The 27,250-nt window shown below is 46.8% G+C and overlaps 1 protein-coding gene and 1 long non-coding RNA gene across 2 annotated transcripts in view; one reads left to right on the top strand and one right to left on the bottom strand.

Moving 5' to 3' along the window:
* Positions 1–27,250, top strand: part of MARCHF10 (membrane associated ring-CH-type finger 10) — an 82,649-nt gene that overhangs the window by 29,052 nt on the left and 26,347 nt on the right. Inside the window, 5 exon segments of the mRNA XM_073235741.1 lie at positions 7,644–7,815; positions 19,626–19,791; positions 25,123–25,142; positions 26,323–26,497; positions 26,499–27,250. Coding sequence (XP_073091842.1) covers positions 7,644–7,815; positions 19,626–19,791; positions 25,123–25,142; positions 26,323–26,497; positions 26,499–27,250 — 1,285 coding nt within the window.
* LOC140849181 (uncharacterized) lies at positions 22,794–26,323 on the bottom strand. The gene is made up of 2 exons (XR_012130834.1): positions 24,988–26,323; positions 22,794–24,442 (listed from the first exon to the last, which is right to left on the bottom strand). It is a non-coding gene; the product is annotated as an uncharacterized lncRNA (long non-coding RNA).

The raw sequence follows: 27,250 nt of genomic DNA, 5'->3' as shown, positions 1-27,250 counted from the left end.
TGAGAAGGTGATTTTGCTGGCAGACTTGCAATATGCTGTTTTCTCCCCCTGAAAGAAACGGTCAGGCTCATTTCAAGTACCATGCTAATTAAGCATTTTTCTACTCAGAAACCTTCAGTGGACCCCATTTTCTATGAAACTGACTCTCAGTCCTTCGCCTGAATCTCAGAGCCCCCTGCCCCCTGTCTGACCCCGCCCTGCCATCCAGCTTATTTCTCATCCCACCTCTCCATGCCCTCTGCTCCGGCCACTTGCCTTGCCACGTGAGACTCATGCCTGGCTTGCTACTCCATCCATACCTTGGCTCATGTGCTGTCTCAGCCTAAGCCAGTTCCCACTCATCTTCCAGGTCCCAGAAAACCCCACCACCTTCATGAACTTCTCACCTTTTCCTTGAGTTCCTTTGGAACTTAGAATTGGTGTCACCAATTTATTGCTTAATTGAATGTTGTCTTGCATTTTGTTAGTATGGTACAAATCTTGCCTCTCCCATTGAAAACTTCTTGTTTTCATATTCCTTCATAGTACCTAGCAAGGGGTTGAAGACACGGTAGGTACTTAAGGCATTTCCCAATTAATTTCCATGTCCTATGACCTGTTATTCTGTGCAGGTAGTATTTTCATAGATGATCTCCATTTGATGGCCAAGTCTTTCATGTTTCTCAGACTCGCCTCTCAGCTAAAAGGAGAATATGAATTCAAATAAAGGATGAAGGAAAAATATGTTGCAGCAAAACTATTCCTGGAAAATACCCAACTGAGGGCAGTCTCTATGTGCTACTAAACACTACACTTGAGTGTTCAAATTTTTTAAGTCTCACAATTTTCTGGCTGCATACCACTCCCTTACCCACTGTCCGCCACATGGAACTGCATCCCAGAGAACACTGTAACACTGGTCCCCATGAGCATGAAAAGTGTGGTCACCATGCGAGTAGATCAACGTGATCTGTGCAGCACACAAGAGGTTAATTTGCATCGTAAGAAATACCCAGCAAGTATCAGAAAACATGTCATGTTCACCATTACAGTAGCTTGCAGCCGAGTTATGCCCAGAGGCCATTCCATAGCGGGATGGGTAGTGATCAAGAAGCAAGTTCTAAAGTCCCCCGTGGCCCTCCTCTGGAGAAGAGACCCAGCGGTCACCAAAGGGTATGAAGATCTTAATCACTGAGGCAGCTGTTGCTCTCGAACCAGTGGCACAGGCTGGGTGGTTCCAACCTGCTAGCATGAGACTCACAGAGGAGGTGGCAGGCGGGAGAGAGCTCCCTACAGAGGGTGATGGTAGAGACAGGCTGTGGTACTCAGGCACCGGGAGGCCCGGCTGATCCTAAGATCCACTCGGCTCAGCCTCCCACCGCATGACACACGGCACAGAAGGGTCTGTGCACATCCAGCAGAATTCAGCCGCACGCCTGGAGGGAGGGCAGGAGGAAGGCAGCATACTATTTGAGAGCCAGTTTCCTGGGTCTTGGAAATGAACCGTCAGCAAGAGTCGGAACGTAATGCTGTCTCTTGGGTCCCTGTCCCCTTTAGTCTCCTGGATCTTCTGATATCTCTGCTCAGTGTCTCCTTGCCATTGGGTCCCAGTTAGAAAACCTAGTTATCCTCACATCCCTGAGGAAAGTCTGCACATGTATCCCACAGTTTGGTTTATTTCCATTTCCTTGTTGTTGTTTGTTTTTTCTTAACCTTTTAGACTTTGATTTTGAAAGCCAAAGCTGGTTTTCTTCCCTCAAAGGAATAGCAATGTGCTATTGCTTCCACCTCCACGTGACATTTCAACTTAGGAACATGTGGGGGAAGCAATGAAAATTGTAATTACTGTTCAAAATTACAAGTGGAAAAGACATAGTTTTAAAATGAACTGTAAATCAGAATAATTTATTATCGTTCAATAATCTCTATGTGTTAAGTAATCGCCATTAGAGCTTTACTATCTGAAAAAGAAAGTTGAGCATATTTTCTTAATGTCACGACCCTTCAGGGACCGAAGCAACACGCCCAAGGTCTTGATTCTTCTCTAGGCTTTATTGTTTAATCTCTCGCGGCGGTTACAGCAGTTGTCAGGCAGCTCCTCTTCCTCCCGGCAGGCTCCCTTATATTCAGTCACCCAACCAATCCGGGACAGTATCATGCGTGACCTTTAAGCGGATAGGTGTCACGCGCCACTCTAAGCGGGCAGCACGAGCTGTGCACGGGTACGGAAGTCTGCTGGGCCAATCCCCAACAGGGAAGAGGGGAAAGGGTGGTGAGCAGGTGTCCAGCTAGAGTGGGGCTCAGCCTCGGCTGTAGGCCGGGCCCCCACATCTCCCCCTTTATTGTTTTATAACCAAAGGGCTGTCGGGATCATGCCTGTCTTAGGTCGTCCGGAGTCTGCGGCATTCTTACCCGTCCTCAGGCAACAGACAGCTTAGGTCTGTGCCCTGTCTTAGGTTGATATGCGCAGCTCCCGATCTTACCCGTCCTTGACTACTGATCCAGCATATTAAGCCATACTCTAGGGGAGATGCCTTCCTCTAGTGCTGCCATGGCCTGCAACAGGACCTTCCGTTCTCCCCGTTGCTGTTTATGTAACAGACTTTCCTCCCAAGCAGGAGAGGCCCACAATTAGCAATACCAGTAATACACCCTCATATATGCAGCCCACAGACAAAACCTCCCCCAAGAGGTCCAATTGTTCTTGAAGAAGGTTCATGCGTTGGTTGACCAAGGCCATCCCATTCTTAAAATGGCCATTGATGACGTTCTGCGCTGTCATTGCCGAGGCAGTGGCCTGGGACAGACCATTCAGCGTCTCTGCCGTAGGAATGGTGATAGTCAGCGCGGTGGTGGCTGCAGCTGCAGCTCGGCTCCGCCGTCGCCTGCTGTAGGATCCACGGCAGGAGCAGAAGCAGTGCGATCATCTTGTACCTCTGCTCCGGGGTTTTCCACTCTGCGTATCAGACGTTCAGGCACCCAAACGGGGTTCTGCTGGTCCTGTGGAAAAACACAAACCGAGCCTCGGGTCCAGATTATCACTGGGTCCGGGCCTTTCCATGTTCCTTCCAACACATCCTTCCACAAAACTTTAGGCATGTGTTTTGGATTGGATTGTTGGCCGTGCCACTCTGCTGCACTGCGGCCATTTTTGTCCAGTGTTCTAAAATCTTCTCCTTTCCCCCTTTTTGTTTATATAAGGCATTCTTGAGGGTGAGGTGGGTGCCTTCCACCATACCCTGACCCTGAGGGTTGTCTCTAGCTCCCTGCTGCTCTCATGACACAAAAGGATGTCATCCATATAATGATAGATGATTATCAGGGGAAACTGTTTCCTGACAGTTTGTAAGGCCTTCTTTGCATACACATTTTGGGGCTATTAGCCATGCCCTGTGGCAATAAACCTTTGACAGTCTCTGAGGTGAAGCGGGATGGAGAAGAAACAGTCTTTGATACTTTTTCCTAATTACAAAAATAGGTGTGTTCCATGGCGAGGTAGAGGGCTGGAGGTGACCAGCTGCTATCTGTTCTTGTACTAAAGTGTGGGCTGCTTCCTTCTTTTCTTTGGTGAGGGGCCACTGAGGTACCCACACGGGCCTTTTTGACTGCCATGTTATTTCTATAGGCTGTTTTCCCTCAGTGGCCCCGAAGAAAAACCCAATCTTGGTCCTCCGGGCCCTTTGGGCAGTCTCCCTGCTAAAAGGATTGGTTGTTCTGTCCCTTGGAGATCCTTCCCTAGTCCTCTAGTGCCCGCGTACCCCTGTTTTTTCATTATGGCATTAGACTGCTCACTGTAAAGAGTCTCTGTGGTTAGTTTAACTCTGCTATTAAACCTGTTCTCTAGCTCATCCCCCGAAAGTTCCCCGTCTTCATCCTCATCATATGGCAGTCTCTGTTCAGATCCCCCTTCCGATGCCTTTGCGGAGGCACGCTCTTCTCGTACTTCCTCTAATATTTCCTCCCCCTCTTGGATGGCCTCTCAGCAGCTTGGCTTCTGTCCCTTCAGGCAATTTTTTACTCGACCCCAAATAGGGGTTGTCCCTAGTGGAAAGGGCTGGTGATTTTTCCTTCATCTAAGAACCATGGGGCATGATTCTCTATAGTGTTCAGGAATGCCCTGGCAGTCTTCGTTTTAAGGGGCTCCCTCTTGTCTAAGGAGTGCTTTCAGAGGTTCCTCGGCCCTAACCCTAGAGGCCTCCGTCCCCATCCTCTCTCTAAAGGGGCAAGTATCCTAGTTATGATTTAGTTGGACTACGTCGCTAATTCCGCGAACCTTTTGATTTCGTCGCCACTCTGCGAACCTTTTGATTTCGTCGCCACTCTGCGAACCTTTTGATTTCGTCGCTGCTCTGCGAACCTTTACTGGCGCCTCCTCATTCCATATATTATAATAAACAATGTCACAAACACTAACAGGACACACACACTACACATAAACACCCACCGCAACTGCCTGCTGTCTGCCCTGCCACGTATACTTTCAGTTTACTCGCCGATCCACTCACCCTCCTCGGTTCCCTCTCCCTGTCTGGCCAGCTGACTGAACGGCGTCCAGCAACGTTCATCGGCAGGCACCAGGGTCAGCGGATCAGGTCGCGACGAGGTTTAGCAATTCCCGGGGTTCGGCACCACTTGTCGCGACCCTTCAAGGACCGAAGCAACACGCCCAAGATCTTGATTCTTCTCTAGGCTTTATTGTTTAATCTCTCGCGGCGGTTACAGCAGTTGTCAGGCAGCTCCTCTCCCTCCCGGCGGGCTCCCTTATATTCAGTCACCCAACCAATCCGGACAGTATGATGCGTGACCTTTAAGCGGATAGGTGTCACGCGCCACTCTAAGCGGGCAGCACGAGCTGTGCCCGGGTACGGAAGTCTGCTGGGCCAATCCCCAACAGGGAAGAGGGGAAAGGGTGGTGAGCAGGTGTCCAGCTAGAGTGGGGCTCAGCCTCGGCAGTAGGCCGGGCCCCCACACTTAATACTAGATAAATTTCAACTGCATTTTTGTAAGACTATCATAAATTATATAACCTACTTCTAACCAAGAGTCTGCTGTCAGAATCACCCACCCTTTCATTCATATCTGGAATAGGTGAGAATTTTTCACAGGGGCCTTTGGTTTTGGTTTTGACAGTAGGTAGTTAATGTTCAGTAGTTAGCTAGTTAATTTTTTTTTTTTTTTAGTTAATTTTTTAAATGGCTGAACATGAATTAATTGCTAATTGCAAACGCCAGCACATACATGGCACTTACCGTGTACCTGGCACTGTTATAAGTACCATACATATATCTTAACTCATTTAATCCTCACAGAACCACCAAAAGATAGACACTGTTCTTCACGGGTAACTAACACTAACCTTATGTCACACAACCACCACGTGCGAGATGGGATTCACTCCCAGAAAGCTGGGCTCCATTCAGAGTCTTAAATACTGTGCTTTAGTGCCAGAATGAATTACCACACATCTTCCACCCAAGGATCATCCTCCCCAGATGACATGGTGGGTTTTCACGAGACAGGACCCAAGAGAATAGCTGAGTATATGAAAGGACATAAAGATACAGAAGGCTGAAGGATCGGCTTAAGATTACTCAGTTAAGCAAGCTCACTCGTGTTATAGTTCTTGCTATGGTGGCTTTACTTTAGTTTTCAGCTAACAACACGCCCACTTCTAGCTGCCATTTCTGCACTTTTAAGAATGATTGCATAAGTAAGGCTGATGGAACCAGGAACCAGAAGCCAGAGAAGGATGTGCTCAGAATGCAGGCGCGCAGTCCCGCACACGGAGGCATGCTATCCCAGCCACGCTGCCACCCACCTCTGGTGCTCCTAAAGGCTTGAGGTCTAATGAATGGATAAAGGAATGATAAATGTGGCTTAACACCCTACCCAATAAAGAGTCCCTTCGCCAACTCCTCCCAATTCACCACTTCCCAGAGCGAACAAAGAATAACACACCCGCTGATGGGAACGGGGAACAGGGAGCGGACCCACCAGCAACAGTGAACACCGTTACTGCGCCCGATGCTCTAATCATGGGTATTGGGATCCTTAGCCCGGAGCGTGTCTCTTGCCTTCCCATTAGCTGGAAATAAAGGGCTGAAGAATAGATCACCGTGTGAGCAGACTTCACCCAGTAATATGTGTGGTTTGTGTTGGGCAGTTTGTGGCAAAAATTCTGCCACATGTTCACTTACGTTCTGGCCTGTGACAACCTTAGGTGTCATAGTTAAAATCTGCCCACATTTCCTTCTCCAAGGACAGACAGCCCACCTTATGTTCAGAAATGACCTAATGCTTTATCTTTGACATTTCAGAATAATTTTCAAGGACTTCAGAATCGAAAGGGAAAAGGGAAAACAACCAATCCATTGTGTCCTTTCCTCTTTCTGTCCTTTTAGCTGAGGGCAGTCTGTTTTCTGAACATGTAGGGAGAGATAGTAATTATTTGTTTGACAGCTGTATCCCAACTCTAAATTACAAAACATGATTTGTAATCTTGGAGGATAATCAACTGTCCACCTGTAAATTTGTACGGATTTCCTCACAGTAGACTGAAAAGTAGGGGGCTTTTTTAGAGTTTAGTTTGTCTTACACTGTACCCAATAACTCAAAGCCACTCAGAGTATTTTCCTGAGTCAGGAGCCTTGAAATGAAAATGGCACAACTGTCAGCGAGAACGATGACTAGGATCGAAACAAATTGCCACAGGTTGGGGAGGTGGAGAGGAGCATTCATTTAGCCTTCTGTTGCTACAAAAGACTGCATTTTCAGAGGACTTTCCAATACCAGATTAATGTGCAAAGTAGAATTTAGTGACCCTGCCCCCAGAAAAGAAGGGAGGGAACCTCATAGTTTTGTTTGTTGCAGAGCGTATCACCTAGCAAATCATATGAACACCAGGGTCTAAAATCATAAGGCAGGATATAAATCACCCTTTAAGACCAGCTACATCTCATCATCATTTACACTGTTTCATCATTTCTTTGCGTGGGGGTAAGTACGGCAAAGTATAAAACAGTTGAACGCCCGGATGATTTTCATCACGTCTGCAAGGCTGTGCTGAGATGTTCTGACACTGCAGGAATTACGATTTGTCCATGAGTAGATTTATACTGACTTCTTTTCAGAAGACTTTTTAAAAGGTGAGTCTGTCTTATGTTACACCCAATAATTTGGAATATTAAACTGAGGTCTTATTCAGTCTCAATACTCTATCTAAATTTCCTTTTCATTATCAAGTATATGGTTAGCATAAGGATCATTTTTTTCTTTGCCCATCCACAAAGTAGTTCAAATAGCAGGAAGTTTTAAAGCCCTGATTGTTTCTCCTGCCTTCATATGCAGCTTTTACCATGAGCTGTCTCTCAGTCAGCAAATGACTTCAGGGTTGGAAATGCATTCTTTTTATGATGTTCTATAAGAGAGACACAAAGAAGTGCAATCTCAAAATCTTCTGCAAAACAGTAATTAACTTTGCTTTTATTTCTAAGTTAACACACCCAGTCTATCAAAAACTCACTGGTGAACAGGTGTGGTGAGCATGGCAGGAGGCTGCAGGTTGCTGCCGGCGGTTCGCTGCACTTGATTCGTCCCTTCTCCCTCTGCCCCACAAAGGCGACCGATTAGGCCACTGATACTCAGACACCTTTCATTTTTGGTAGAGTTCTGGTGAAGAGGATCCTCTAACCGAAACAAGATTATCTGCTGAGAATCCTGCAGTTAAGTGTGATTCCAGACTTCCAGCAATTGACCAATCATCAGTCAAGCAGAAACATAAAAGTACCATAACTCCACAGAAACCAGAGAAAGCAGGCCCCGGCAACCCCTCTCCAGGTGAGTGGCTGGCTTCTTGATAGTCACCAAAGCTAAAATCCCAGGAGTAAAGGTAATGACAACAAACCGGTGGCATGGGTTACACCTAGTGTTTTCCAAGTGGCTTCATGTCAGAGTGGAGTTGTCCAGTCAAGGAGGCCTGAATTATGTGGAGAACAGTCTCTGCTCACATTTTCTGCCCAGTTACTGGTTTCGGGGGGCCCAGAATTGCCGCCTTTTCATCTTTATCCTTCAGAGGGGGGATAAAGGCATTTGGCCCCAGGTATCAAGTTTTATGACTCAAGAGGGAGCATGAAGGGAAGCTTTCAAAAGCATCTGAATGGAATAATTTATAGTCAAGAAAGAGAGTAATAAAGTCCTCCACTTCTGGGGTTGTCCTCTAAGAGAAAGGGGGCTTGATAAATCCTCTCTTTTGTGCAATTTGGTAAATAATTCACTTTTTAGTTGCCTTTGAAGCAAAGACAGGTCGTCTGCTTGAGCACTTCTTGAAGCAGGAGTGATTTAATAGTGTCCAGAAAGGGGGATTAAATTCAAGTGAAAGTTTAGAGTCCCCCAGGCTCATCCCATCAGAGCCAACATCTGGAGGACAAACTTGATTCCTCCGGGAGCTCACGTTGAAATTGGGGTAACTAGGCAGAAAGGTCAGCCTTCTGCTTGCTGGGGAATGGAAATGATCCAAATTAACTGCTGAAGAATTCGTAAATAGCGTGCAATTCATTTGAAGCCAAATCACAACCACTTTCTAATCCTAAATAGCGCCTGTCATACATCCACCCATCCAGACAAATCTTAAAGCATTTTCAGAAAACCGCAGCTCTCGCTCAGATTAACCACCCACATTTTATTGCATTAATGAAGTAAAAAAAAACGATGTCTTCCCAGGCAAAGCCCCAACTCATTTTCCTTATTTAATCAGGGGAAAATATCATCATAGTTAACAATTTCTCATTTTAAACATGCTTAGTTAGGAATTAAGTTTTTAATTCAGCTGTTTAAGAATGAAATAGGGCAGATAAGATCCTTCCCCAAATATTTCAAAATACATGTTGTAACTCACTGAATTGGGGATGTTTTTAATAGAATAAATTGAATTTAAGTTTAAATAAATGCAACTCCATTCACTCAATATAATTTTTAGCCTTTTTGCTAAAACTGGGTAGCTGTTGTCTAATGGTGTGCTTTGTCATCTGTGGAGAAAAATCATTAAAATGAATAGTTTAGGCCCACTCAATGATTTTAGTTTGTCTGATTAATACAGATGTTTTTCCAACTGAGCAAACTCCATATGGAGCTTACCACACTGACAAAAAGGGAGAATGAATTCACTTTACATTCTATAAAGCATCAAATTTGACGAATTACTAGACTGGAAAACACCAAGAGAGCCAAGTTGGCAGAAAGATATCTATTTCATCAAATGAGGGATGTTACTTATAGTAAAAGCCTTTATCGTCGTGTGTGGTCCTAGACTATGTCCACGCAGCCATAAGCTGGACTGTGGCCTTGCTGTCCCAGGAGCAGAGCGGGCCTGGCGATTAATGTCCATCGCTACAGAAGCCAAGTCAGTTGTGCAGCAAACTGGGTTGACCATGAAGCTGGCTAAAAGCAAAGCCTTGGTGTGTTATGATCCATTTGTTTTATGTGTGTTGACTCCCCCTCAGAATTCCTCAATTAGCACAGCAAAATGAGAGCCCAGAGACGTGGGAGAATTTAAGCTGAGTCTCTTCAGGAAAAGACTAGTTGGGCGACAGAGACAACTCCGAGAATTTACATAAATACCCTGCTACTATAGAAAAAGAGGACTTGGGGCCTGAATTATCTGGAGACCTTGACCTAGTGCACCAACTAAATTCATAGTCTCCTGTTTTTCTTCACCTCTGTAGGGAAATATTTTCCAAAGGCATTTTGGGGGCAATCCTAAATTGGCAGCATCACCAAAACTTCTTCATACGTCAGATCCGAGGTTCTGTGCAATACTGAAGCAACAAATGCAGTGTAAGCCCTTTGCAACCTGCCTAATAGGCGGAACTTCCATGCTGAGTTATGCCGGACCTCTCCTGAACAAAGAATACAGTGGGGGAATGTGGCTCGCCCTACATGCACACCTATGTAATGACAACCCATGCTACAGGAGAGATTGCCTTACATGCAAACTACCATCTAGAATCCCTACAATGGCTATTTACAACATAGGAACCATCAGAGCCCTCTACAGATAGATTTATAACTGAGAAGATGTCAGATTTTCATCATTCTTCACACTCTTATTAGAAGGTATTCATGCATTTTCAATTATATTCATAAATTCCATGGAACTGTTCCATTTGAGTTGACTTGTGATTCATCTCTCTCCATGTAGTTTTGGACAAGTGCTTTAAAGTCAAAATGCTTGGATTAACAGTTAGGCCCCATTTCTTATTTTCTGGGTACCTTTTGGCAAGGAACATCTCTGAGCCTCAGTTTCCTCATCTGTAAAATGGGGGGTCAGATCAGAACAGATCCTACCTGCTGGGATTGCTGTGAAGATTCAGTGATAAAATATATTCTCAGTCATTAGAACAGTGCCTAACACCATAAGCACTTAATAGATAGTAGCATTATATCTAGCACATGAGAGCTGTAGTTAGTAGGGAGAATGAACTGGAAAACCTTGTTTTCTTTGTTCTAATGTCATCCCCCCTCCCCTGATATTCTTCTTCCTTTACCAAAAATTGAAGTTGTGTTTTTAAAAATCCTAACATAAATGCAGGTACAGACACTTTAATATACACTGAATTTCCAAAGCAAAACACTGAATGGAAAAAGATGAATAATAAGAAAGCATTCACCAAGCCAGAGATTTTTGCTTTATCTCCAAAAAGACATGGAAAATTCAGGCAGTGAGTCAAGACCCAGCTAGGTATGATGTGCAACTTATTCAGAAACCCTATTTCATAATCAAGGTGAACACTGATGCAAGGTGAGAAATAAGCCTAGCAAAGTTACATATTCTTATTTTAGAATTGTGTGTGGATCAGTGAGAAATGGAGCAGGCAGCAGGCCCGGCGAGTACAGGGGGACAGAGAGGTGCAGGGAGCTACTGTGGCCTCCAAATCCTGGACTCCTGCTGGCTCCAAAGGTCTGTCCCAGCCTTAGCCTGAGTTGGAAAGGGGCCACCTCTCCTTTCCAGGACACGTAAAGGCATCCAAAGGCCATTGTGCCATGGGGTTCTGGCGCCTGGAGTCCTGTAGTGCTCTCTACCCCAGTGCCAGGTCCACAGGGAGTGAGGTGGCCTCTGCTGCCCTCTCCTCTCACCTAGAGCTCAGGCACAGTCCCCTAGCTATGTGCCAGGAAAACGGATCTGGATGGAGTCCTGTGAGCCTGCTTCCAAAATCTTGCCCTTTAAAACAAAGCCAAGTGTTCTGAAATTATCCTCACTTATTACTGAGTTCAATGTTAGTCATTACCACATTCAGATTTGTAGGAGAAGCAAAACCTACTGTCCTTATAGCGGCTTATCATGAAGATGTGTTCTTGTAAAACTAAGAAAGAGCAGTGAATTCAGCTTTCAAAGGATAAATATCTAAAATAACTGTGGTCTCCTTTGCATTGGGAAATATTTATTTGAAGAACAACCTTGAAGAGAATTTGAGGCAAATTACACATCTTTGTAACTTATCTTGCAAAAAAGTTCTGGTAAAGATTTTCTCTGAACAGTCAAGATTATTGGGTTTCCAGGCAGTTCATTGGTGTCCAAGAACTTTCCAAGCTATCTGTCCAGGTTAGAGAACAACCCACATGAGCAAATGCTCCCATTTTATACAGAGAATTATAAATCTCAGCCCATTTATGGGAATGCTTCCTTGTCAGAGGAGCTTGGGGGTGTCACAGAGCCCAGAATTCGAAGTCCTGGCTCAGAATACTGGTCTACCACACTATAGCCCCAAATGTGAACTGGCAATTTCTCCAAACTCAGTTTCCTCATTAGTAAAATGAAGTGATTATCTACCTCACCAGGTACACAGGAGGATTAAAGCCTGGGTATAGACTAGGCCTCAGGTAAAGGTTAATCCCCAACCCTCCCTCTGTTTATAAAGCCCAACAGCACCTGCAGCTCCTGGCTTAACATCTTTGTAAATGGACAAGAACTGCTCAATCAGGTATTTTAGTTTGAGATATAAGGGAGGTTCCAACTTGATTACAAAAATTTTATATAAACTTGCTTTTAATGGAGCTAGAGGGTATTATGCTCACTGAAATAAGCCAGGTGGAGAAAGACAAGTACCAAATGATTTCACTCATATGTGGAGTATAAGAACAAAGGAAAACTGAAGGAACAAAACAGCAGCAGAATCACAGAACCCAAGAATGGACTAACAGTTACCAAAGGGAAAGGGACAGGACGATGGGTGGGAAGGGAGGGAAAAGGGCGGGGGAAAAAGAAAGAGGGCATTACGATTAGCATGTATAGTGTGGGGGAGGCATGGGGAGGGCTGTGCAACACAGAGAAGACAAGTGATTTTACAGCATCTTACTACGCAGATGGACAGTGACTGTGAAGGAGTATGTGGGGGTCACTTGGTGAAGGGGGGAACCTAGTAAACATAATGTTCTTCATGTAATTGTAGATTAATGATACCAAAATAAATTTTAAAAACTTGCTTTTAACTATTTGACGATCAGGGAAGCCATCCATTTATCCAGTACCCATGGGGAGGTTAGCAAATACATTCGGCCCCCACCTCTTCCCAGGACATGTGCCACCAGGGGTGCGCTGCTGTTCTCATCCATCGCTCCTCCTCATTCGGCACTTCGGTTCATTTACTGCATGCTCACCTGCCAGGCACTACATGGGTGCCAGGAATGCAAAAATAAAACACACAGGACCTTCCCTCCAGGGACTCACAGCTTGGTGGGAGGGCAGGACACCAACAGGCCCCTCCCAGGGTAAATTCAGCTAGTTTGTAGGGAGGGCAGCGGGGTGGAAGCTCCGAGGCCCCCGGATTCAGCCAGGGGAGGAAGGAGAGAAAGACATGCCCAGCAGGGGGGACTGCCTGTGTGAAGGCACAGAGGACAGAGAGCAAAGAAGAGAGGGAGAGGCAGGCAGACAGGCATGGAGGAGCTACAAATAGCCTAGGGCCTCATGCTCAAAGTGTCCCCAGGCTAGGAACAGAGGCATCATCTGAGAACTTGCTAAAACGCAGACCCTCAGGTGCCAGCCCAGGCTTACTGAACCAGAACCCGCATTTAACACCATCTCTGGGATATTCGTATGCATATTTGAGAAGCTCCAGACTACAAATTAGGAAGAGCAGCGTATAAAATTGACCACACTACAGGTAGGCAAGGGCCTGACTCTCATGCTGTGGGCAATGGAGCATCAGTCAGGGAGGGGTCTAAGCAGGGAGGTGACACACTGAGCCCGTGACTGTGGCCTGGGAAGAGGGCCAAGTCACCAGACAAGGTGTAGTTGCAGGGGACCCAGACAGAAAGGAGAAGGGCCGATCTGGAGCAAAAGCAAGGGGGTGAGGGAAGGAATGTTTCAGGGCCTAAACCTGGCAGAACTTGTGGATTATACCATGTGGGGCTTAGGGAAAAGGAGACACCCAAGAATGTGGAGTTCTGGCCCAGAAGACTAGGCGAAGGGAGGTTGCGTTTGAAGAGGCTGAGAAAGAGGAGGGGCCATCCCATCCCTCAGGCATGGCCTCTAAAGGGTCGGCAGGCAGGCAGGAGGCCAAGCTGGGAGGCACCCAGCACCCAGTTCTGTGGCTCCAGCAGGGAACTCCCAGCCACCAGTAGGCACCCAAGGGCCCACAGCAAGTACAAGGTGGCTGCACGCACACGGGTGTGTCCCCTATGCGAGGGGATGGAGTAAGAAGAGAGATGGTGGAGGAACCTTAGGAAAGAAGAACAGGGAAGAGTGGGAGATGCACCCGCAAAGAAATGATGCAAGAAGGAGCCACCGCAGGCGCCGAGGGAAACGAAGGAGTGGGTAACAGCACTGAATCCTACAGAGCATCCCAGGAAGCACGGAAGACCCCTTCAGTGTAAGCAGTGGTTTTATCTGGATGGTTACAACGATGGCATTTAGAATTGGGATTAATTTCAGATAAGAATCACCGGGGAGGTGCTTAATTAAAATACATATTGCTGGTTCCCGGTCCTGACCCAGAGCATCAGAATCTGCAATGAAGAGGTCTGCAAAACTGCATCCACCAGCACTGCAGGCGATGCTCCTCACGGCGCCCAGGCAACTGTCCTAGAGCCTTGCTTCTCACACTGTGAAGTCCCTGGGAGACACCCAGGGACCTCGATAAACCGCAGGTTCTGATGCGGTCGGGTTGGGTGGGCCAAGACTCTGCGTATCTAAGAAACTCCCAAGTGACATCTGTGCCACTGGCCCTTAGGCCACACAGCTTATTTTGCAGACGAGGAAACAGGTTTCTGGAAGGTAAGCAGTTGGCCCAAGGTGAACCAGCAGGTTAGCGGCAGAGTGGAGAGGTTTGTTTGTCAGGCGTGAGGGGGTATCTCGGGGTGGGACTCCACCAGTGTCCACACTCGGCCTCCAGAAAGGTTGGCAGATTGAGGGTGAGGTTAGTAAGCAAATGATTAACTCGGCCTGGAGACCTCCCTCACCCCCGTTTTCCCCCGTGCTTCCTCTCCCTTCCCAGGATCCCGCCAGGATCTCTCCGCTGCTTCCTTTCCCCAGGCCGCCCCTCTGCAGTGGAAAGGCCAGATTAGGGCCCACAGGGGGCAGCTGGAGGACTGGGGGCACAGCCTTACCTGAGACCTGCAGGCCCCCTCAGGTGGCTGCCCGCTCGGCCAATTAGGCCGCGGGAGAGGAGGGACCCAGCGCCTCCACCCAGAGCCCGGTGGGGAAGGAACTTCGCTGGGTGCCGTCAGGGATGCCAGAGGCTCCTGGCTGTTAAGGGTGTGACGGTGACGCCTTTTGCTCGGTCAGCTCCTTGGTGCCTTTGAGATACAAGCCAGGTGCTTCCTGGGATGGGGCCAGACCTGCTTAGAGACACCCACCCCGAAAAAAGTCTTTGCTTTCTGCTTTGTTCACAGACTTCTAGGTCCTTCCCCATGGCGAGCGCGCCTTCCTGATTGCTGTTTTTCTTTTGTGCAGGTGACAGCAGCGAGTACCCCCTGTTCTGTGTTGAATATTCCCCTTTCTGCTCTCTTTGCTCAGTCCCCTGTCCTGCAGCCCAATAGCAGTCACTGCTGCCTCCTCCTGCCACTTGTGCCACTGGCCCCCAAAGCGGCCCAGGACCCCACCTCCCGCCTCCTTCCCTCCTTCATGAGCTACTCGCCCTCCTCTTCAGGCCCCAGGCCCAAGGCACCGGCCACCATGTGGACCTTCCCCATCTCCTGCCCCAGCCCGGCAGAGATCCCTGTGCTATGTCTACCCAGCCCCAGGAGGCCCAGTAAAATCTACCTCATGTGGTGAGTTGCCCTCGGCACAGCACGCAGCACGGGGAAAGGGGGCTGTAGGCTCCCAGAAGCAGGCAGCCAGAGGACAGTGCCGACAACTCCGCATGGTGGGCAGGGAGCAGGAAGACAGACAGCAGCTGCCACTTGCCCCAGCCTCCCTGTGCTCGGGAGGGAGTGACCAATAAAATCCTATCATCTCTCAAGACTCATTTGATTTCTTCACTCCTGTGTCTGATACACTTTGGAACCTTCCCACCAGAAATCAAACAGGCCTCTCAGTGTCTGATCATACCCAGAGTGGCTCTGGGGGGTGGCTGGGGACAGGCCCCTGTGAAAGAGCACACGCTGGGACTGAAAGCCCCTTCGGAGCAGGGACCGATTAAAGGGCGAAACCACCGTTTACATTTCCTTTCCTGCCTACTTATTAGGCACTACATTTCCCAAAATCAGAAATCCCACCTCCTGGGTTCCAAAATAAAACATATTTATGGTACATAATTAAACTTTAATTAAGATCTCCTCTGGGTATGTGAGACAACACACATTTGCAGCACAAATAGGCAAAAAGAAACGGCCTATCATTTGTGACTGTACAGAAAGCTGCCTAATGGCACCAAGGCGATGTGCTCTTGCAATTAAGCTGTAATTCTTCCCATGATCTAAAGGAAGCAATACATTGTTTTAAAAGGGCACCTCCTAGGCCCCGGGCATCCGAGTCAAGATAGTGCGAGGGAGGGATTAAAGCTCAAGAATCACATTCTTCTCTCTTTTCGGCTTTATCAAGAACCATGTCTGGGTGTGGCAAGTGATGTGAGGAACTGAACAATTATCAGGTGCATAACACAACCGGGCAGATGGACCTGGTTCAGTTGTCAGAGTCTTGCATAAACAGGAGCTTTCTACCTTTTCTTCTTTTCCTGGGCAAATTAAGAACTAGTCAGTCAGCAGCTGCTGTGTCCCAGCATTGTCAAGAGAACTGACGCAGACACCTTATATCTAAACTGCTGTTTGGTTTCTTTACTACTGGAGAAGTCAGCTTGCTCAGATACCAGGAGGAGCTGGTGTTTCATGTTGTCCAAAGCTAACCAGTCTTCCAAAGTTCCCTGAAAACTCCAGGACGTTGAGTGGCCTGGTGACAGGACTCCTGAACACAAATCTCTCCCTCCCTGTAAGGCAGAGTCTGTCCTACCACCTGAAGAGGAAATTATGTTTCATCTTCCAGTGTAAATATAACTTGGTCTTCATGAAGATCAGTAGATGTACCAGGCCATGGGGAGGACCACCCTAGAAGGGCCCCAGAGGTCTGAAGTTCGGTTCACTTGGGTGTGGGTAAGGCGATTAGGAACTGGAAGCAAGGTACACATAAGCTGTGCAGTCTAGGTCGCGTCATTTGTGATGGCAACTGCAGACAGAGAAGAGGGAATGTCTCGCAAGAGCTTGCTTTCCATAGCATCGGAAGTGTCCCGGCAGGGAAGAAGTCAGCAGGGCAGCCAAATTAGATTATAATCTTTCAGGTCATGGCCAAAATGTCTTCCTCATCTTTGTTACATAGCAAAGGTGCACAGGTTATTTCTTGAATAAATTATAATAAAAGGTTGCTATTTGCCTTTTGGATTTTATGAAAGGATTGAGGTAGAGAACAAGAACCATGCAATAACGGAGGCTGCCGAAAAAGTTGCTCTCAACCTATGAAGCCTCCAAAACAAGTTTCTGGTTAAATTCTTTTCTCATTTAAGTGACTTCAGATTTCCACTTAGGAAAACTGGTAGGAGTATTCCCATTTTACAGCTGGGAATACTGGGCTTCCAACTGCCCAAAGTCAGAGGATCCTGCCTGCACTTCCAGCAGTGATTTCCTCACTGCCAATCCTGGTTAAACAATCTCTAGTTTTTCAGCGTTACTACTTTAGTTTGCAGAACACTCAATTAGAGGAAACATGGTAATGGAAATCGTTTCAGAAATCATTGTAGAGAGCTGATGCTCAAAAAAGAGAGCTTTTTTGAACAAGGATACAAAATAACCTGGTATCTTTGGTTATCTTGGGTGTTTAGCATAGGAAAACATTTGTTCTACTTTTGGACGTCCCTGTAGTTTCAGCTGAATGAATCTTCTCGGGCCCTGCAAATCATACCAGGCAATTATTCTTGCCCTGTGCACAGGCCGGCCAAGGCAGGGGCTTACTCTAGTTAGAGAGAAAAGACACACCTCAGGCAGCTTTAGAATATTAAAATCTAAAGACCAGAGAACAGTGAAAGTTCTGGCCAAAGCAGAGTCGGAGCAGACATTATGGACATAGAACTGCAAACAGGCCTGGAAGGACTTGCTGGCTAGCCGAGGTTGGGGACGAAGGCCTTTGGGAGGGGGGATCACTCTCCGGAGAGAGTGAGGGTGTGCACGGACAGGGCCTGGGCGTCCAGGTGGTGTGACCCTCTTCCTAGGTATGAAGGCCATGTGAAAATTCTGCTGGGATTCCAGCTGGGAATCAAGGTGAATCCTTGTGACCACAACTTTTGGGCCAATCTGGAATATGCACGGAGCTTGGCCTGAGCCCCAACCCAAGCCTGCCCCTTCCCTAGTCCTCCTCCTGTTTCTTCCTTAGTAAATAAGAATCTGGCTGCCTCCCGGTCAGTCAGGTGAGAGGCAGGAGGCAGCTGTTGGCTGCTGAGTGGGGAAGGATGAGATGCAGGTGAGGAAGGGGAGCCTCCGGATGGGAGTGATGCAACTCTTAGTGCTGAGAATGTGGCTTCCCCATTTCCTCTGTGCTGGGTGCCCTACTGAAAGCCCTTGATCCCTCTCCCCTCCTCCTCCCAGTCAGTGAAATCGTGCCTAATCACCACCCTATACCCTCTGCAGAATACATCGTCATTTTCCAGAGAACTCTCTTCTCTCCTTCCTGGTCACACCCACAGCCTCTGGGCTCCATCCACTCCCCTGTCCCGTAAGGGATGCCACCAGCACCTCCCCTCTTGCAGCAAGTCCCCGTGGCTCTGGGTCCTTTCTGTCCTGGGACGCTGAGCCCACTGCTTTCCCCTCCTGGGGCCTGACAGGAGAAGTAGGCAGAACCTAGTCATTGTATTAAACTGGGCTTCATGGGTTGCCAAGAACTTTCATTAATTTCCTGAATCTGGATGAAAACTATTCACGCCACCACAGCCTACACTCTGGAACATAAATCCACTTGTCCTCACGGGCCAAGAACATCTGTGCTCTTGCACACAACTCAAGGACCCTTGTTGCCTGCTGGCTATGGCTATTTGTGAAATTTCTGAACTGTCCAAAAGGGGACATGCCAGGAAAATTCTCTGGGAAGGATTTAGCTCAGATATTCAGTTTAACTGCCTTGCAGACTTAAGAACTTGTAAAGAGGCATGAAAATTACCAAAATTCTTTCCCCAAACTCACGTGCACTGACACTTAATACATGTGAAGGAGAAACTTCATATTATTCATACCAATTAGCAACCTGATTCAAAATGTGGAATTTCAAAAATATTCATTGGGAACTCAATGCACATTAGCATTTCTGCTACTGTCTTCCTGGAAGTGTATCCTGTCAGCATACTGGTGGGTAGTGCATAAGCAAGAAAAAAGGTATATGGTCCCCAGATGCTTGGAACCTTTCTGGAAAGCCATCTTGGCTGCTAATAAACAACCTGAGGATATGCAGGTACAAAATAAGTTGTGATTCAAAACTGGAAGAGCACCTGGGGAACAGGGCTTTTGTGTGTCCCAGCTCCTGTGTAGAAGGCTCTTGACAGTTGTACTGCAGGTGTCACTGATGTTCATTAGTGGTGATAACAGCCCTGTGAAGCAGGTATTAGTCCCATGTAATGGGGGGAGGACTAAGGCTCTGAGAGATGAAGTTATTCAAGCTCACATGGCTATAAGGTTGCAAAATGAGGTTTCAAGTCCAGCTCTTTTCTGGCTACCTGAGTCCACTCTCTTACCTGCCTTCCCCACTGCTGGGCCTTTTGAGCATTATTTATGCAGAAGATGTTTTCCTGTAAAAAATTAATTATTGAATATGGAAGCAATCTAAGTGTTCATCAATAGATGAATGGATAAAGAAGAGGTGGCACATATACACAAGGGAATATTATTCAGCCATAAGAAGAAAACAAATCCTTCCATTTGCAACAACATGGATGGAGCTAGAGGGTATTATGCTCAGTGAAAAAAGCCAGGTGGAGAAAGACAAATACCATATGAGTTCACTTATTTGTGGAACATAAAAACAGAGCAAAACAGAAGGAACAAAACAGCTTTAGACTCAGAGACACTGAGAAGGGACTAGTGGTTACCAAGGGGGAGGGAAAGGGGGACTGTTGAACCACTGTGATTATATTTGATAAAATAAAATTTTAAAACAATTATTGAGAAGATTTTGCACCTTTCAGCAGCCCAGGCACCACAGATTTTATCAAGGAAGAGGAGGCCAAAGCTGGGGAGACTGACAGTCAGCTCAGAAATACAGAGACCACAAGCATCCAGGGACAGAAGCAGACAGCAGAAATTGCGGCTGCTGGCAAAGGCACCAGCCCTCAGGGGAGCAGGGAAGGTCCTGTGGTCCATGCTTCTTGGTCCTCAGAGAGGAGAGCTGACCTCTGCTGTCACCTGGTGGATTCTGTATGGTTTTTGGACATTTGTGCTTTTATGTGAAGGAGAGGGCACCTTAAAATGAAATGCTGAAGAGGTTTTAAATGCAAACTATGGATCTAGTTTCCTTCTCCAAAAAAGAATGATGGGAAAAGATAGGGCAGGGGGAGCTTATTTTTTTATTTTTTTCGCCCATTACTCCATAAGGCTCATACAATCTTCCACCTGCACCTAGAAGACGCCTTCTGTTATCCCGAGAGTCACTGAGAATTTGTCCCAACTTTCTATTCTATATTTTCTATTTTAGTACCTATTCAATTTTCTATTAGACAAGGATAAGTGCTCATTCCTGCAGTTATTTTCTCACTGGTCTCTCGCTCATTCTTTTTTGCACATTCTGAAGTGGTTTGAATTTTACCACTGACAGCTCTGAAGCAAATGTGACAAAGGGGTAATATATAGAAAGCTCTTACAAATCAATAAGAGAAGCAAGACGACCTACTAGAAAAATGGGGAAGAGGCAGAGCAATTTCACAGAAGAACAAATACAGATAGCTAGCAAATATTTCAAAAGTTCAACCACACAAAGTAACAAATGTAAATTTATATGAGGTAAATTTGGCCAGTCAAGTTGGCTAAGGTCTTGAAAGTATTACTCAATACTGACTGTGAAACTAATAACTAACACATCCTGGGCACTGTTGTGACAAGATACGATGCCAAGCCTTTGGCCTGCATTGTTGGGGATATTGTAAGTCTGGGGAGAGGAAATCCCAGGGCAAAATACCTCTAGAAACCAAAATCAGTCAAAGGAAGAAATAAAGTTTAAAATCCATTTATTGCTCACAAACTGTAGTCCTGGCTGTCTCTTCCCTGCTCCAGCAGAAGCCAAAACCAGCCCTCCCGCAGGTACAGAAAAGCCCTCCATTGCCCAGGTAATTACCCATTGATATGGAGATGAACTTCTCTCCACCCCTGAGGAATGGTGCAAATGCACTAAAGCCATACTTCTTTCCACCACTGAATGCCTATTGATATGCAGATGATATCCAGGCAAGATATTCAGGAAATGTTACAATTTTACCCACAGGCCACCCCTCCAGAAATCTCACCTTAAAATTTACTAGTCCCCCCTCTTCCGACCTATCTAAGCAACAGCAGTAAAATCTTGATAATCCTCAAGCCAGAGGATTCAGCCTATGCAGATTGAGTAAATGTACTTTACAGCACAATCTCTCACTAAGCACAGAATGTTTCTCCACTTGTTTACTCATTCCTAACAACTATGCTAGATCGCTCACAAAACTTTTACCAAACATAAGACAAAGTCAAGCCTCTCTTTAAGCATTTTTTCTTGACAACAGCAACAAAATCATGATAATTCTCAAGCCAAAGGATTCAGCTAGGTTCAAAGCCCCATGCCGATTAAGTCCAAAGATTAAGTCCGGGGGGTGCATCCAGGACACAAGGACTGTAGAAGCAAACAACCGTGATTGTGGGGGGCCACTTTGCTGTTATTCCAAGACTACACAGGAGGCCAGCTTCCAGGCCTTTTCCCCAAGGTGCTAGAAGAGCCAGCCATCGCCGGTCCATGTGTTGAAATGTCCAGGGCCACGTCCATTTTACTCCTAATTGCTGAACCCATCCTTGCAACGCATGTCCAATAAAGTGGGTGCCTTGATTGCTCTCAATCACTGGTGACTAGCTATAGGCTGCAAAGAGACACTCTAGGCCCCTCTTGGTGGTTTGCTGATCTGCACAACGTTCAGGGCACTCCTTCCGGGACCAGCTGACTTCTTCAAAGGTCAATGGCAAGCCCCACCGATGGGCTACAGTCCACACTGTTGTGTGCCCCATGTGCAACAAACGCTGATGTAGCCATTGGGCCACATCAGAGGCAAGCTTTCCTTCTAGCCAGTGCACCTGGGCCAATGCATCTGCTTCATTATTCCCTGGGGATACCAATGGCCAGTCACATGATATATGGTAGTTGTCTGGGCCATGCCACTCCGTGGCCTTTGGGTCCAGTCGCTCACCCACCCTGCGATGGGATAAGTGGTATTACCTTGGTCGGAGCTTTTCCGGCAACGGGCTCAGTAGCCAGCAAGGCGTGGTACACAGCAGCCAGTTGCTTCTCTATCAGGATGTACCAGGCCTCTGCCCATAGTTGTGAGCAGGCTCCAGCCGGGAGCAGAAGCAGCAGCAGTGGCAGAAGCAGTAGCCTTAGGCTCGGGCCACAGGCCGGGGTCGGTGCGGCCAGCAGCGGTGGTGGTGCTGTTAGGGTCCAGGAACTCAGGGTTTCCCCGAGAGAACAAAGCACACAGGCATGGAGATGTAAGTACAGGCAAAGTCTTTATTCAGCCAGCAAGCTGGGGTCGACAGCACCTCCCCTGACACGCAGGCCGAGTCCGAGCTGCCGACCCCCAGGCAACTTTAGGTATTGCTTATATAGGATTTTCACAGCTGTTACACCGAAGCCCGCGCATTTCTACAACCAATAATTTTAAAACACATTCTATATTGTAACCTTTTAGGGAACACTCCAGTTGCCTGACCGCTTCAATTGTTATCTCTTGCTTACCCAAGCATGTCTATGTGACTTATCACGGATCACGCCCCCAGGCTGTTGCCCACTTCTAGGTATCTAACTTAAAGCAGGCGCATTTCTAAGCTTAGCCTCGGGTTGTTTATTCAAAACTGAGTGGCCCATGCTTTAGGCAGTTAGGTTAAATGTTATTAGTCCTTTTTCCTGACTCTTGATGCCTTCTGCCCTCCTTTACAGTGCCTCCATGTTGGCGCGAGTGCCACTTCTCCTCATCATTTCTAGGGGCGGCCCTCCCAAGGGTTGTACCCATTATAACAGATTTTGGGTTCAGAGGAACCCTGCTGACTGCACCAGATGTAAGTCCAGGGAGAGGAAATCCCAGGGCAAAATACCTCTAGAAACCAAAATAAGTCAGAGGGAGAAATAAAGTTTAAAATCCGTTTATTGCTCACAAACTGCAGTCCCGGCCAGCTCTCTTTCCTGTTCCAGCAGAAGACAAAACCAGCCTTTCCTTTCCCCTCTCCGGTACAGATAAGCCCTCCATTGCCCAGGTAATTACCCATTGATATGGAGATGAACTTCTCTCCACCCCTGAGGAATGGTGCAAATGCACTAAAGCCATACTTCTTTCCACCAATGAATGCCTGTTGATATGCAGATGTACCAAAGCCAGGCGAGATATTCTGGAAATGTTACAATTCTACCCACAGACATGCTTTCATATCCTACCTGTGGGGTAATCTGTACAGACCAGAATTTGGCAACAAAAGGAATGTTTGTAACGTGTGATAAGTCTTTGGAAAGTTCCTACCTTTTCACCTAGCCATCCCACTCCAATGAATCTGTTCTAAGACACTTGTCAGTGCCATTTATGATGGCAAGAACCTTGAAACTATCTACCAAAGAACAGGAGAGTAGTTAAATTATGATGCATGTATATAATGTACCCTTATATATTAATTCATACCATGTTCTTGAAGAGTAATTGATGTCGGGAGAAAATGTTCACAATAAAATGTTTAGGAAAAGAAAAGAGGACATATAGTTATATATATCCAAGTATCCCAATTTTTGTATTAAAAAAATAGAGTTTTAGAAAGACAGCCCTGGGTTGTAAATTCAAATCCCTTCAGGCAACAGGCCCATAAGGCAAGAGAAATATACAACAAGGGCTGTAGGGCCTGTGGTAAATCACAACACGCTCCACCTAAAGGCACTTACTGTTCAAAGCACTGCTGCAGATGAAGTGCCCAGGAGCCTTGTGTGTGCAGCCGACCCCTAGCTTTCCGGAAGAGCAGCAAATGGCCATCGGAGTTTTGGATTATGGGTGATTTTTATTTCTTCTTCATCCTCTTCTGTATTTCCTAAATTTTCTACAGTGAACATCAACTACTTTTATAACCAGAGGAAAGCAAAAGTACGTGGCGGTCGGTCACGTGCATGAAGTCTAGAATGCATGTACAATCTTACTATAGATGGATGCTTTTTCTGGTTTCATCTCTTGCACCCAGAACATCCAGTTGTACCTCATTGAACCCCTGAACACGGCAGGGCCTTCATTCAGAGCCGGAGTCCACGTAGGGCCTCAGAGAGGCATTCAGCAGCATCTGTGGAGCCTGGAATATGAACAGCACATCCTGGCAATACCAAATTGGATGTTTAGTCCCAGCCCTAAAGCTATGAAATCTGCTCCCTATTTGATAGATGCAAGAAATTGGGCTAAAGTAGCATAAACGTAGGATGGCACAGTCTGCTACCTTTAGGGGAAACACATACATGCTCACGCATACGGGAAGTGCAGTCCTGGTGACGAGGAGTAAAGATGCCTCCCCTGGAGTGTTTCTGGATCCACAGGAGCAGCAGCCCTCCACCCAGCCTGTCACTGCTCCTGGTCCAGATGCCACGGTCACTGAGTGACAGCTCAGCGGCTTCCATCCAGTAAGCTCATGGTGCCTGTTGAGTGTCCGTTTTTCAGAAGCTGCCCTCGCTGATTCTTTTGCACATTAGGCATCTCCTGAAACACGAACTAAACTGGCTCAGGGCAGAGGAGCAGCTCCTACCATCCAGCAGGGTCTGTGTGTTCAGAGAACAACCAGAAGATTCAGGTTAGCTAATCTCTGAGGCCCTTCATCAGATTAAAAGTGAACAGTAATCAACCAGAGCTTACACTTTTGAATCTTCCAAATAACATTTTTTCTCAAAAAAAAAAAATAAGTGGGTATATATCTATATATATATAGATATATCTCGGAAGAATTCCATTGGTCCCCTAAAAGCACTGGTTCCTCAAAAGGAAAGCAGCTCCACTCCTAGACATACACAGCCTGATGCTCAGAATCCCAGAGTCGCTGACACATCTTAAAACCCATACAGGCCTGACAAGAGAGCTTAACTGATTTCTAGAAGAGGTGATGAGTAAAAACTCATACTGCATCGCTGAGCGTCCCATGCAGTTAACAGTAAAAGAGGCTTACAGAGTACTACGACTTTAGAGATGTGAGCTGGTGCCCCCCCACCCCGGCCGGGAGGCCCTCAGTTAAAGTGAGTAAGCAGTGACTGAGGTGCTTGGCTGGGCCAGAGGCTCCGAGGATTTACATCACCCCCGCCTGAGCCCTTACCATGTAGACCCTTCCAAACCTGCTCAGTCCTGTCCACTTGACAGGCCGACTGCTTTAGAATTGGAATGATGAGGTCAGCAGGGCCTCATCAGCCCCTGCAGGATCACAATGCCAGAGCAGCAGAGCGAAAGGCAGACGCCAGGCAGGAACCAAGTGTCATGAGGCAAGTACTTTGGTGCGCTGTCCACACTGAGGGAGCCCCGCAAAACCCTCCACAGTACATACACATCGCAATGAATTAAAGGGGTTCTGGTTTTCACAAGAAAATTGGAAACTTAAATTTCTCGAGGGGTAGTGCAGGACAGTGGTTAAGAACACAAGTCACGGTATCAGGCAGGCTTGAATTCGAATGATCACTCTGTCACTTAGCAGAAGCGTGATCTTGCATAAGTGACATGAACTCCCTAAGCCTTGGTGCCCTCAATTATTAGACGTTGTGATTGTGGAACCTGTTTCATAGGGTTGTAAGGCCCTGATGTATATATGTACTCCAATGAGCATGGTATATTACGCGGTGCCTGACCTGTTCAGTATCAGCCCTCATAAGTAGTACTTATTCATTATTTTTATAAGGCAACTTCTGACCAAGTGATTTCACCAACAAAAACTCCTACCCATTTGGGCATTTTACCTCTCTCCTTTTTCTATATATCCTCATACTCAAGATTCAGGAAGCGGAAGGTAGGGAGGAATTCTACTACAGCCAGAGGTTACAAATTGACAAAGAGGAGATAATGATTTCATGAGAGTTAGAATTTTTATTTACACTAAGTACTAAATGCAACCAAAATCATCAGTGTAACTGGGCACCAGCCTCCAGAGCCTTCCGCTAATTTACCAAGGTAGACTATATTTTTCTCAGGATTTTGTAATGCTGTGTATGAAGCAGGAGGGTCATAAATGTATGTGGGGTAAATTCAGATGAGAAAGCCCTAGTTTTCCTTCTCCATAAATGCTGGAATGAAAACCATCACTTAAGAGATTTTCCCATTAGCAGCCCTGACTGGCCTGGGGCTGAAGAGTCTTCCCAAAGCTTTAAGGATCTGTATCCTCAGGGCCATCCTGTCTCCCAGAACCAGCCTGAACTCCACAAATGCACAAAGGAGAATCCAGAAGCAGTAAAATGAAGCTGACCCTAGTCCACTCCTTTCATACCTCCAGCCATTTCCACCATGCATATTTTCTTCTCTAGAGCTCATTGCCTTAAAGGATTTTCACCCTTGGTGTCTGAGGCCTTTGATCCCTGAAAAAAGTAGAAAAAATCCAATAGAATGATAAACTTGTCTTTTCTCAATACAGACCCAGCCACTCCACAAGAAGGCCCAATATGGGCAGGTGATGCTAAGCTGAAGAGGCCCAGTCGAGAGAGAGGAAACGTAGTCCGGTCCTCACAGCTCATGCCCATGCCTGGGAGTCCCCCTGAGGGAGCCCGGAAAGGAGAGCCGGGTGCTCTCTCCCAGAATGAGGCACGCCGGGCCCTATCCCGGGCCTGCCAGAGAGCCAGGGGTCCTCGTGGTGAGAGAGTCCTTGGGGCCACTGCTCACAACCAGCACCGTGGGAGGGCCCAGAAGGGTGCCGTTTAGGTTCAGAGACGAAGATTTTTATTCTGTTTTACTGTTAAACTCTGGAGAAGAAAATGATGACACTGAAGAGGAAATACAAGTAGAGGAAGAACCTCTGCTGGCTGGTAAGCGCTCCCCTTGGTCTCCTGCCAGTTATAAGAGAAGTGCATTTCCTGGGACTTCGGCCACTCAGGTCAAAAATAAAAATTTTGAAGGAAATTCTGAAAATTGCAGAGTTACTTCTGCAGGAAGAAGTGAGTCCAATCATGGCTCATTAAGAAGAAGCGGTGCAGTGGGGCCAGTGACAGACCAGCCATCTGTCGGGCAAAGGGTGTTCCAAGACCCTGGGTTGCCTGATGGCGGGCCTCCTAAAGAGAATGACAGTGAGAATGAGAAAAAGACCTTTAATTCATGGGATGCCAAATTCGAACCCCGTCTAGATGGTGATCTCACTGCTGAAAATGTCTGCAGCAATTGTGCGTCTAGGGAAGACAGGCCTAGTAACCGCAGCTATGAGAGAGACTGGTAAACCTATTTAAACCCTCCTAGGAGCTCTCCTGACTACTTTGTTTCTGGCAGACCAACAACTCCAAGATCACCCATGAATTCATCTTACAACACTCCTGGATCATCAATGCACCACGTTCTGAGAGATGATATTCCAGTACGTTTGTCGCTGTCCACATTATTTCACAGTCCAG

This window comes from Manis javanica, chromosome 4, assembly GCF_040802235.1.
Source record: "Manis javanica isolate MJ-LG chromosome 4, MJ_LKY, whole genome shotgun sequence".
NCBI classification, from domain to species: Eukaryota; Metazoa; Chordata; class Mammalia; order Pholidota; family Manidae; genus Manis; species Manis javanica.
Note: the sequence above shows the minus strand (reverse complement) of the source record. Positions and strands in the feature narration are given on the sequence as shown.